This window comes from Lutra lutra, chromosome 3 (assembly GCF_902655055.1).
Source record: "Lutra lutra chromosome 3, mLutLut1.2, whole genome shotgun sequence".
NCBI classification, from domain to species: Eukaryota; Metazoa; Chordata; class Mammalia; order Carnivora; family Mustelidae; genus Lutra; species Lutra lutra.
The window spans coordinates 22514193-22527923 of record NC_062280.1 but is presented as its reverse complement, the minus strand read 5'-3'; the positions used below and the strand labels follow the sequence as shown (position 1 = coordinate 22527923).

Below are 13731 nucleotides of genomic sequence, written 5' to 3'. Positions count from 1 at the left end.
CTTATCTGTATTGAAAATTATTCTGTATTCAAAAAATAAAGAAAATATGCATATATTTTATAATTAAAGTCCTTTTATTTAGTGATATATCTATGAAAGAATCTTATAGATGTAGCATTCTTTGCAATGACTATATTAGTCAAAATACCAATTTTACTAAGTTTGCAATTTTAAAGAAAATACCACTGTATATTTTTAGGAGGATAGTCTGCCCTTGACACTAATGGAAAATGGCATAATAATTTTAGACCCACTGAGTTTAATCTTAAATATATTGACTTTACTACATTTTTTTTTCTGACCTGATCTGGAAAGAAACAGATCAATGAAGGAAAATATCTGGATGTTTATAAAATCAGGTTTCATGTATTCTCTCATATTTTTTATTCTTCAGTGAGGAATAGCATGGTTCAAATATAGCAATAAATGTTAAGAATATATCTTATTATATGAGTAATACAGTTTGGAAGACACTACTCTTTTACAGATAACTGTTTAAGACCGATAATTGTATCCAAGGCAATAGAATATAATATATTCTGTTGTCTCTGAACTTCTAAATGAAATTATGAAAACTAAATTATATGTTTTTAAATAAGTGAACCAAGTTCATTTGTGATTCAGAATCTTTATTATATTAATCTCTATGAATAGTGGGAAAATATCTGTTTTATTATAGTATCTCCAAATCACAGAATAAGGTAAATTATCAGTTGATTACATCCTTTTAATCTAAGCTTGGAATTGGCACTTGAAGTGTCCTTTTATATTTTAGGGGACCCATCCCTTTTTAATATATAGGCAAATTACAACAAATAAACAGTACTCATATAGCAGATAAGGAATGACAGTGTTCCAGATCCCTTAGCCTTTGAACTTTATGATCTCATAAACAGTGTCATACCCCAGCCTTTTAAGAGGTTACTCTGATTCACGTGTAAAAAGAAACACTTTGTTTCAGAAATATAACTTAGTTGTCAATAGCTATCATTATACCTAGGAAGGATATGCAGCAATTTTTAAAAAGCAACCTAAGTGGCTATCTCCTTTTTATCCAAAGGGTCCTCATAAAGAGTTGAAGCATTAACTCAGGAAAAAATGGGCATCTATCCTACACCTACAAATATCTAGGGATCATCAAAATTGCTGAGAGTAGGAAATGTGTAAGTAGTATGAACTTTTCAGATTAGATTGGTTTTATGAAGCAAAGTGTTAATTGTACACAACATAGTGAGTAGTAAATGTCTCAGATGCATTACATTACTACATTACATTACTATATTACATGACTACAACTAATAGAAAATATCTACAGAAGTACTTGCATTGTAAAAGTGGACAGGAGATAGCAAAATGAATTAATTGAAAAAATGCAAAGTAAACAAGGAAAAAAGGAAAACAAGGCCATTATTATAAAACTAAATTTTTAGACAGTGATTTATTTTTCTATGTTTCTCTTAAATTTAACCAACTTTTATTTCAAAAGAAATATAAATGCATTGTATAAAATTAGAAAATGCCTGCTAGCAAAAATACAAAATAAGAGCACTATAGTTATACTATCCAAAGACAAGTACTGTTTAATGTCTTATTGTATATTCTAGATATTCTTATGCACATACATGTGCATATATGGATTTTTCTTTCATTGAGATTCAACTGTTTCTAACCCAATCTTTTAAATTTCTAGCCTTCTTCTTCCCATGGCAGTACATTTCTATCTCATCTACTACCCAATCCATAATTACACTTTTCAAGTTACCTGAAAAATGTCTATACAAATGGTTGTCTAAACTAAGGTCCAGTCCAGGATTGAATTTCACACCTTGTTGTTAGGACCAGTAAGTCTTCTTAATCAAAACCATTACCTTATTTTTCATATTCACTTATTAAAGGGAACATACAAGTTTTCTTTTGGAATATTCCCCCTTCTCAATTTGACTGGTTGTTTACTTGTGGCTCATGATTTATTTTTCAAGAATAAATTCTACTGAAATATGAAGAATTTGACCACTTAAAAAGTCCAACAAAACACTTGTGTACAATTTTTAGGTGTAGAAACTCTAGTTCTTTACTTTTTTGGGTTGTTTGGACCTCTATCACTCCTACAGAGGGTTAAGAGAAGAAAAATGGTAAAGAAATGCAAATCAACCAAGGAACTGCTATGGGAAAATATTGAATGTAAATGCTAACTAGAAAAACATAGAAATTACTGTCTATTGAGTTTTTTAGTGTTTTATGTGCATTGCCATGACCTAACTAAATAGTAATGACATGACAATTGATAGCTATCCAAAATAAATGGAAAGAATGAAGGCAGAGGTCTTCTTTTGTTCTACTAGGAATGATTCTTCTTAAAATGGAAAACAAGCAAAAATAAAATAGAGCATTTTCTGTTAATTTCCGTGACATTGACATGTATTTTCATAAATTCATGCCACTTATTCTTTTGCAGAATAGATGAGCAGAGGAAGTTTAGAGTTTAGTTCAACCTACAGTTAACAAAGTGTTGGGCAATATTCTCAGTCATATATAAATCCTTTGCAATAAAAATATTGGATTGAAGAAAAAAATACAACCCTTTGTGTAGTAATGGCTTTTTCAGGGATATGTTAGGCACTTAAACTGGAAATTATGCCTTGGACTGAAACCTTAAAATATTTTTTGAAATACATATTTAACTGCCATGCTCAAAAATACGATCTTACATATGCCAACACACATCACAATGATGAGTTTGTGTCCATACTATGGTTTAATTTTCTCAGCATAGATTTTTATATCTTTGTAAAATTCCATTTAGGAAAATCTATTTGAATTATAGTAACATTCCAGTATGCTATAATACTTTCAGCTATCAGGAAACAACCTTTAGGATGAAATACTTCTTAAGGTTTTTCTGTAGTTTTATATGGCAATATAACAGTCATAATCTTTAAAAGACATAGCCTCATTTATAGAAGTGACACAGATTTTTTTCAAGAGCTGTTTAAAATTTAAAAATTTTATTTAGGATCATCCACTATCATTATTTCTGATGTGTCTTTGAGCACAAGTTTATTTTGCAAAAGTGAGTAATTTTTTTTTTTCTAAAAGAATGTAGCTGTACAGAGTAGATTCTTCTGCAAACAGGAATATAAGATATAAAATATTTTACTATGGAAAGCATGGCCATTCAGGAAGTTCTTTCTTAGTTTCCCTATCTGTCATGGCTTCATGGTCAAATATGTATTAGGTAACACCTATGTGTTTTACTCTGGGCTATTTGCTATGATGTATAAAATTAATATACATCAAGACTCTGACCACAGAAAGCTCATAGATACTACTCCACTCTAGAACAAGAAATTAAGACCATAAATATTACTTTTCAAGCAAGGAAAAAAAAATATCTTAGAAGACAATAAGTGTTTAGTTTCAAAATTGTATCTTAGCTAACAATGTATTAGAGAAGCACTTTAAAAATATAAGTCTCTAAAAAAAAAAGAATATATAAATCTCTAGTGAATCTCTTCTAACCTCCTTTTAGTGTAATACTTAATGTATAGACATCTTTTATGGGTATATGATGCTTAGGCACACTTTTGATAATCATAATTACTCTTGTCATTATAACTCTGAAAACCTGTCTGACCCAATTCTTTACCTTTTTCCTGCCCTTTAGCCCAGTAGAGTTGTCTAGCCAGAGTTTGAAACAGCACTTTTATCAACATATCTCTCTTACCGGCACCCTCATGCTCCAGAGTTGTGGCGTTCATGTATCTCCAGACTGTGCATTTTTGCTTAAAGCAGTAGTTCTCAAGGCAGGAGGTAGGGTGTTGGTGGTAATTTGAGCAGACATTTGACTGTACCTAGAGAAATTGTCATGACTAGAGGATGGGGTGTTGTTGGCTTCCAGTGAAGGGAGGCTAAGGATGTTGATAAAAACCCCAAAATGCATAAGACAGTCCCCTGCAGTGAACAACCATCCAGCCCAAAATGTCAATAGTGCCACTGTTGAGAAAGCCTACTTTAGAGAAAATGTTGAAAATAATATTATATACAACAACAATATTATTAAAATATATTTCCATTTATTTACAGAAAAAGTAAAATAAGAATAATTTAAAATGCTTATATATCAACATTTCAGCAGGTGGTCTTCATTCTATTACCAAGTGTTATTTTGTTGTTGTTGTTGTTGTTGTTGTTGTTGTTGTTGAATGGCATGCTGTGGCCGCTCATCTCCAAAGATTATTTGTATGTGCATGGTTTATTACGTAAAACGCAAAGCAAAACAAAAGGCGGAAATAGTTTTTATTTCCCCCAAAATGTTGTGGCAGCTCTAATGCATTTTGTATTTGTATTTCTTCTAACTGAGAAGATTGTAATATGTGGATAATGCATTTATTACACAACTGCTCTTTTTCTCCCTCTGTCTTGTCTCTCTTCTTACTTTTTTTTTTTTTTTTCCTCCTTTTTCCTTCTGGTGGGCAGAACTCCTTTGATTGCAGCGGGAGTCATCGGCGGGCTCTTCATCCTGGTCATCGTGGGCCTAACATTTGCAGTTTATGTTAGAAGGAAGAGCATCAAAAAGAAAAGAGCCTTAAGAAGATTTCTGGAAACAGAGGTATGGTGTTTATTTGTTCTCCGTGTGTTGAGGGACTTCCGTTAGGTTTAGAAGGTTTAGATGATACTCTGTTTTTTAACCCAGGTGAAAACTCGGTTCAATTTCCTACAATGAACGATGCTGAGTTCATAGTATGTTACACAGAGTTGATGAAAAATCGGACTATATAGTAAAAGTAGTCAAGGCAGATTCGTGCCCGAAGGAGGACAAATTGTAGGGGTCAAGGAGATTATCTGATGAATGACAGATCTTACTGAAAAGACTTATCTGTTTCTTTTGGAGGCAGAATCCCACTAGAGTCCTAGGTTATTACAGTAGCAGAACTAGAAAACAACCGGGTAGAAGATATCTCAACAGTGGAACTAGGAAAATGTTAGAAAGAGAGAATTTTTCTGATTCAAAAATAAAGCCAGATAGCCAAGCAATTTATACTTTAATTAGGGTCATTAAATTGGCAACCACTAGTCCCATTATACCAGTAGTGAAAAGCTGAGCTTACAGGATAAAGCTTCTTATTGTAATCACACAGACTTTACCACAGAACTTATGGGAAGCATTTAATGCATGTTAGTTATTGTGAATATGTAAATTACCCACAAATTATTATAATCTCTCTTATATTGCTGCCCTGAGTTCTCTAGCAGGCAAGGTGATAGTTTTCACTGTATAGGTTACAGGGGGAAAACAATTACAGAAAACTATGCATTACCAGATCCTTCTCAACTTGCACCTTACCTTCTTTCTCCTGATACATACACCTATGGCTGTCTGAACATGGCTGAACAACTCAGAGCAATTCTGTTCTGAGACTTAGCCTTCTCTGGATCTGTTTTTTGCTCACTGTCAATGTGACAGTCTGACTTTTCCTCTTAACACTGACAGGAATGAGAATATTCATTCATAAATTTTGCAAACTGATAATGAATTAAATTTTAGCTCTTTTCTTCCAGAAGTTGAAACTAGGTAGAAGGATCATATGAAATGTTCAGGAAGCTACTTTACTTATATGCAGGAAAGAATGTCTAAGAATGAGAGTTGTCTAAAATTAGAATGGGTTGTCTTATCAATAGAGATGTTCAAGCATAAGACAGTCAGTTATATACATGAAGAAAATAGTAGTAATTTTTACTTGAGCTGGATGTTTACAAAAGATGAACTTGATCATTTTCAATCTTGCACAGGTGAGTACAAGTTTGGACACAACACATGTGCTGTGCATATTTTCAGTTTAGCTAGGATGCGGGAGGCAGAATTCTCCCTTATGGCCAGCTTGGGGCAGTCATGGAGAAAATTCTAAGAAGTGAAGTGAGTTAGAATTGGAGGGGAACTGAAGGCTTGGAACAGCAATGGACATGTAGGTGATTGAATAAATACGAAAAGAATTCTGTCCCTTAACTACATGCTGGAAAGTCCCATTGCTATAAAAATAATTGTTTTGTTTGTCTTCTTTTTTAATACAGTGCTTTCTAGGAATGCCCTTCAAACTGACATCTCATTACTAAATAAACACATACTGATTGGTTTTAGAAGCAGACTCTGTTTTTTATAAAAAGTTATTGCTTAGCACTAAATTAGATAATTGTAGAATTCCCATCTCTCTCTCAGTAAAAATAAATAACTATGATTTTCTATCATCTAAACAGAAGACAAATTCTTAAGAGGATCAACTCAAATCCTTAAATACGAAAGCTAGAAATCTGTCTCAGATGTGAAAAACTTGTTAAAGCATGATATATTGTTGGAATGTACTTAGAGTTAATATGCTTCTCCAAAATCATATTGCTCCAGATTGTCTGTCTTCTGTTACACGCATAAAAGTAGAAAAAATTTTTTTTCAACATACACTTACGAGATGCTCTGTAAACTTGATACTTTGAGAGATACTGTAATTAAAAAGCGTTAATGGGACATGATCCTATCCCTTGAAGAGTGACAGATTCAGTGCCTACAATATGGCAGGCAATGTTCCAAAGTTTTCCAGCTATGTTACATCCCATTTCATCTTTTGACAATCTTCTGTGGTAATTATTGCTGTACCTATTTCACAGGTGTGAAATAAGGGGTTAGGAGGGATAAATTGCTTTCTCAGCCTGGAAGTGGCAGTACTAGTGTGCAAACCTACAATTTTAAACTTGACGCTCTTTCCACTGTACTGGCTTTCAAAATAAAACAATGCTTCTGTTAAAGGCATCATTCTCAAATTCCTGGAAAAATGTGTTTGTATAAGTTTTTAAGTGAGATCTGAGAAAATTGCTGAAGAGTAAACCTGCAGGTAGAATTGTGAAGTTTTCAAAATATGGAATTATGGCATATTATATGCCAAAGCCTATATTTTAAGTATATATAGCCCAAAATACTGAAATCTAGTCCCCAATCTTGCATATGATTTTTATATAAGTTTTTATGTGATTTTAAAAAATACTTCATTAAAGTTCCTGATTATATACATATAGTGTATCAAAAATCTAATAAACAAATTCTGCACCGCAGAGTTGGAAGAAGGAGATTCTCTGACAGAGATTCTTTTTCTAGTTTTAGAAAGGATTTTGTAATTTTTTCTGAGATTTATTTTATGTGACTTTATATGCATTTTTAAAAATATATATTTGAAAATGAGATAGAAGCATATTTGTTATCTAAACTTTTAAACAAGAGCCCAAAATTTATTGATAATTTTTATCATCTCCATGTTCCTGGTATTGCTACACTTACCTATATTCAAGATTCTGTTCAGCTACTTAAATAGACCATGACATTCACAGAAGCAAAATAATAACCAAGACACAGGGTCATGGTGCACTTAGCATTGTAAACAGACACTGAGAAACACTGGGATGGTTTTTAAGACCATTTGAGTAGGAGCTGCCTTTAATTCTTTCCTCGTGTTAAGAGGGGCACCTGGGTGGCTCAGTGGGTTAAGCCTCTGCCTTCAGCTCCAGTCATGATCTCAGGGTCCTGGGATTGAGCCCTGCATTGGGCTTTCTGCTCAGCGGGGAGCCTGCTTCCCCCTCTTTGTCTGCCTACTTGTGATCTCTCTGTCAAATAAATACAATCTTCAAAGAAAGAAAAGAAAAAGAGAACTAGCTATTTGTTTGAGTTTAAAGCTTAATTCCTTTATTTATCTAAAATTATCTAAACTTATCCCTTTTGGCCACACCCAGCCAACTTTAAGATCTCTGTATTTCCCACCCTAATCTCATCCTTCAGACCTGTCCCACACTCTATTGCATTCTGTTTTATGTCTTCCTCCTTCTTCCTGATGCTGTGTCTAAACTGTTCTTCACAATGGTGATACCCTCCTCCACGTCAATCCATTTTTATTATCTCAAGACCAATTTTATTTTTTTTTTTAAAGATTGTATATATGTATGTATGTATGTATTTTAGAGAGAGAAAGTGCAAGCTGGGGCAGAATCCCAAAGAAACCACACTGAGCTCGGAGCCCAGCGCAGCCTCCATTTTAGGACCCTGAGATAGCGACCCGAGCTGAAACCAAGAATCTGCTCCCCTCAAGACCAATTCTAAAGTGTGCCTCCTCCAGGAAGCCAAAACTAATGAAGTTTTCTCGCTGGTGGCTATTTTATCCCTGTGCATACCATAGCATTCACCTAGGATCTAGAATCATTTCATAGAATTTTAGAATATTTGATCTGCAAAGTACTGTAGTGCCTTGCTGCTTAAAATGTGCTCAAGGGCCATCATCATACATAGAATTCACCTGGAATTCTGCAAAAATGCAAATTTCAGCCGCAGCCTTAGAGTTACTGACCTAGAATCTGCATCTTCACAAGAACCTCGGGTAATTCAAATGTACATGAAAATTTTAGCAGCACTGTCCTGGTGCATTGACATTGTGCTAACTTACTTTGTTCTCTTCTGACACATTTGTCCTGACTTCCTAGTTAGATTTTATTTTTCTAATTCTATTTATTGAGTCTCCTAAAACAAGAAAGAAAACTTTGATAGAGTACATGGACATAACTTAGATCTGAGTCTTTGCTGTAGATACCAAAACTGGGAGGACTTCAAAAAGTAGGATTAGAAGGGGCGCCTGGGTGGCTCAGTGGGTTAAGCCGCTGCCTTCGGCTCAGGTCATGATCCCAGGTCCTGGGTTCAAGCCCCACATCGGGCTTTCTGCTCAGCAGGGAGCCTGCTTCCTCCTCTCTCTCTGCCTGCCTCTCTGCCTACTTGTGATTTCTCTCTGTCAAATAAATAAATAAAATCTTTAAAAAAAAAAAAGTAGGATTAGGAGCCGCTAATTAGCCTAAATTTCTTTAAAATGTGGGTGGAGAGGGTGCGGGAGGGGGCAGGAGAATCTCCAAGCTTAATATGCCTAAAGTAGGCACATTGTTACTTGTGTTCACCCAGACAAAAAGCTTGAGAAATGAAAGGATAGACTGAGGGAATAGTGAGTGATCCAAACGACAAAAAAATTGTCAAGGAAAGTATCCCTGTGTGTTTTTTTGTACGTATGAGAAAGAGAATCAGGCAGAGGAAGAGGGAGAGGCATTGACTGGAATTGAAAGTTAGAGAACCTGTATTCTTTTTGTTTTGTAGTTGGTAGAACCTTTAACTCCCAGTGGTACTGCACCCAATCAAGCTCAACTTCGTATTTTGAAAGAAACTGAGCTCAAAAGAGTGAAAGTACTTGGCTCAGGTGCTTTTGGAACAGTTTATAAGGTAAGTAAAAAAATAACCCATACCACCAGTTATTTTTTGTTTCAGACTTCTTTTAAATAACAGCCAGAGTTATTGCTCTAGCTAACCTAACTTCCTTTTAATATTCAGAGAGGACAACCGATATTGTATTGAGAAGTTGCTGCATAAATGAATTCATTCATTTTTATTGAGCAAGCTGGGATGGAAACTAGCATGGGAAAGTAGGAAACTGTCACAAAGAGCCACAGCCTATAGTCTTTCTTTCCATACCCTTCTGATCCACTTTTTATGTTGGCAAATTTTGTCCCTACCTAAAATGTACAGCTCGAGCCCATTTTCCTTCCCCTACACAGTGCTCCATGGAATCCCAGACAGGCCTGAGCATACGCCATAATCCTTGTTCTCCTTCTCTCCTGCCCTTTTATTCCCACATCTCCCCCTCAGAATGATACTGCCTATCTCTTTAGAATCCACACAAATGTGCTGATTTGTTAACAGGATAGGATTAGGCCCCAAACCACTTTTTTGCCTACCTGTTAATATGATTTAGCAGAAAAATTTTCAGTTTGGATGTCCTCACCATTATATGCAAACTAAAAAAGTGACTTTCTTTGTGAAATTCAGGTTAGATAGAATGAAAGGTGAAATCATGGGTTTCCAATAAGAGAGATATTTTTGGAAAGGCAAAGTTCAGATAATGTCATCTGCATGTTTACTTATTTAGCTTAATTATAAAACCAATTTGGAGGCCAGGCCCAAGGTTAATTGTGGTGAAATTTATGTTTAACATAAGTAACAAGTATAAGAAACTGCTGGGTTAATGCTAAATCCTTCTTGGATGTCTATTAGAACAGTTCCCCAAATTTTACTTTGACCGTTTTATAAGTTTCTTAAAGCTATATCAAGCCTGCAGTTTTTACAAACATTTCTGTTAAAATAGACTGGATCTTAGAAATTTTGCACTTTAAAATGTTCATTTTTTTCTACTTAAAACAAATGTTTATTTAACAAAAAGTATTAACAACTAGAATATAAACCTTAATTTTCCCTCCTGAGTGTACCAAAAATAATTTAATCTCTTTAAAATAAAATTATTTTATTCTAAGGCCTAAATGCAGAAAATTCTTAATCTCTTTGTGTGCATATTTTGTTTAGTTAAACTCAAAATTATAAAATGAACACCTAATTTGAGTAGAAACTATTCTCGGCTGACTTGGTGCTTTCTAGTTTTCAAATTATTTGTATATTCAAAGAAATATGACTTATCCTGTTTTTCTATTTATATTATGTTAGAAATAATTCCATTTCAAAGGTAATTCAATTTTGGATTGCTCCTAGCATATAATCAGCTTTTTATTTTAAAGATGATATGGTCTGGAAAGTGAATTTTATTTTAAATTATGGATACCATTTAACTTGAGAATAAATATGCTCTAATGACCTCAGCAGGGAAAAATTACCATTTAGACCTTTAATTATAAAGCTTTATAAATGTTTTTATTATGAATAACTATTTGCCTGTTGTCCATGAGCATTTAGCTTCATTGAAATTACTTGTATTGAAAGGTCCATAAGTACATATCAATTTTATACCTATCATATTTACAGTTGATGCTGTTTTAATTAACATACTAGCTCTTACCGAGGCATATTGTCTTAAACGGGAAAGGACTACTCTTGACCACAGAAATGCATATTAGCTTAGCTAATTACTTCATTGATTTTTCTCCTGGTTGGAGATGTGCTGTGTTTAAGCATTAAAGATTTGAACCAATACCATGGATATTAGTGTAGTTGAATTTTTGTCTGGTCAGGCCTAGAAAATAATGACTATACTTATTTAAAAAGCAGTACAAATTAATTCACACTGAATTTATATTCGTATTTCAAAAGTATACTTTGGGAATATTTTAATATTGATGCTATATCTTTATAAAGTAACCCCCCTCTGGTTACTTTATTGAATAATGGTAAGCCTGTTCTCTACCCTACATACCATCACTAAGAAAATGTAGCCTATGGATCTTGGGCTTCTTCCTCCCTATTTCTGCATTAATAGTTAAAAAAAAAAATTATACCACAAGGAACGTGGCTTTCTTTTTTTTTTTTACTTTGACACATAGATTTCCCTATTAACCCTAAGAAGAATGTAACTCTTAACTTCACCTTCTAATGGTTAAAGCCCTTTTTTTCTGTATTATTCTGACTTTTTAATAATTCTTGTGTTTAGGTCTCCTCTTATATTATTACAACTTTCAATAACACAAATATATATGTTTTAGCATAGAAGTACAAAATGAAAAACATTTTTTTATGACTAGAACCAACTGATATTAAGAAAAACTAGAGATGTTCTCTTTAGGAATAAGAGAATTTTCCCCCCTTTCATTTTAATGTTAAAACTGGACTAAGAAGACTTTTTTGATGTCAAGGCTAATAAGCTAAAATTTGAGATTTTCTTGCTTCTGTGTTCATAAGGGAACACAGAATTTCAAAAAAAATTCTTCGATAATTGATGCAACCTCGATATCTTACTAAAATTATTGTCCTTAATTCAAATGGTTGAATTGTTTACTCAGAAATGCTGCTATTTACCTTAATGTTGTACTTGACTCAAGTTCCACCTACTTTATCCTTCCTACTGTGTAGATCCTATTCAGATATTATAATGATATTTTTGTAGGAGGAGAGAACTGGCAATGACCAGTATAAATATTTTATATTCAGAGATAATAAAAATCCTTGACAAACACATACACAATATTTGAAAATAAAGACAAAAATATGTGTTCAGTTCTCTCTAGTACTTGCCTTTGAAAACTAATTCTTAAATAATCATCTTAGAAAACTATTTTTAAACCAATCCAATCTTCAGGAACACGAGAATATGCTTTTTTGTATCTTTATTTGTTTTAGTTGCAGAATAACTAGATAATATTAAAGCTGAAAAGAACCTCCAACATTATTTAACCCAGTCTTCTAAATTACAAATGAGATAACTAAAGATCAAAAATTGGAACAGTGTTCTCCAAGTCTTAAGAAATTGATATATCATCCAAATCTAATATTTATATCTTATTTCATTTCTGTCACTATTGAAAAGCTTTTTCACACATACAAATTGAATTTTATAATAGTAATGTTTTATAATGTAATAGTAAACACCTTGAAAGCAGAATAAATATATGATTCATCTTCAGATAATGAAAGGAGACAACAAAGTTGCTAAGTAACTTGTAACACATAACAGGTATTAGATAAATGTTTGTTGATTGAATAAAAGAATATAGAACCTATAAATTATTTTTTAAGAAATTAATAGATTGAGTGGTTAAATCAAATTTTGTTTCTGGTATAAATTTGTATATCTTCATATAGATTTAATGTGATTTTTTCCCCCCAAAGGGTATTTGGGTACCTGAAGGAGAAACAGTAAAGATTCCTGTGGCTATTAAGATTCTTAATGAAACAACTGGTCCCAAAGCCAATGTGGAGTTCATGGATGTAAGTATAGACACCAGGCAACCACATTTTTATCCATTTTTAATGGACTGCTTTTAGAATTTAAAAAAAGAAAAAAAAAGAAAGAAATGATATACTCTACAATTAAAGCCTTGAGCAAAGGTCAGCAAACTTTTGCTTAAAGGACCAGAGAATAAATAGGCTTTTTTGTGTGATGTGGTCTCCATAGAAACTACTCAACTCCATTCTTTTGGTAAGTAAGCAGCCATAGACACTTAAAAACAAAACAAAACAGAAGTGCCTGGAGGGCTCAGTTGGTTGGGCGATTGCCTTCGGCTCTGGTCATAGTCCTGAAGTCCTCAGATCGAGTTCCACATTGGGCTCCCTGCTCAGCAGGAGTCTGCTTCTTCCTCTGACCCTCTCCCTTCTCATGCTCTCTCTCTCTCATTCTCTCTCTCAAGTAAATAGATAAGGGCTTTGAAAACAAAAACAAAAACAAAAACAAAAAAACCCACAAGAATGGGTATGACTGTGTTCCAGTAAACTTTATTTACACAAACAAGCTGAAGGCTAAAGCCCTACAAGCCAAATTCTGCTCTCAAGTGCTTTGTATTTAACCACAATGTAAAGAAAGGCAAATTGCATTTGGGAGTAGGAATGATGGCCTGAAAATTTAATTAGGCCACTTTATTTTATTATTGTTATAATCTACTAACAGAAAACATCAATCAAGATTAGTTTCTATAGTAAGTTAGTGTTAAATTTAAATTAGGAATCTACCTAAGTCAGATAATTACCAATTGAAGTTTACTTTTTTCCGTTCAAATTCAGAAGACAAACCTAATGGGTAAAAAGCTCCAACTATAGAAAAATAAGAGAGTTCTGAAGAATAAAAATACTTTATGAAGTCAATCAGAACTTTAAGATTTCCCCTAGCAAAAATTGTGGATTGAGCTGTTCAGCAAATTTCAGAAGGTAGGACAGATAAAATATGTATGTGG

General features: G+C 33.4%; 1 protein-coding gene across 4 annotated transcripts in view; it reads left to right on the top strand.

Annotated features, from left to right (window-relative positions):
* The window catches only part of ERBB4 (erb-b2 receptor tyrosine kinase 4), a 1157221-nt gene that overhangs the window by 941426 nt on the left and 202064 nt on the right, over positions 1-13731 (top strand). For all 4 annotated transcript variants that reach the window (XM_047722028.1, XM_047722026.1, XM_047722029.1 and 1 more), the window contains exons 17-19: positions 4477-4609; positions 9167-9289; positions 12674-12772. In XM_047722028.1, coding sequence (XP_047577984.1) covers positions 4477-4609; positions 9167-9289; positions 12674-12772 — 355 coding nt within the window. The remainder of the gene's footprint in view (positions 1-4476; positions 4610-9166; positions 9290-12673; positions 12773-13731) is intronic.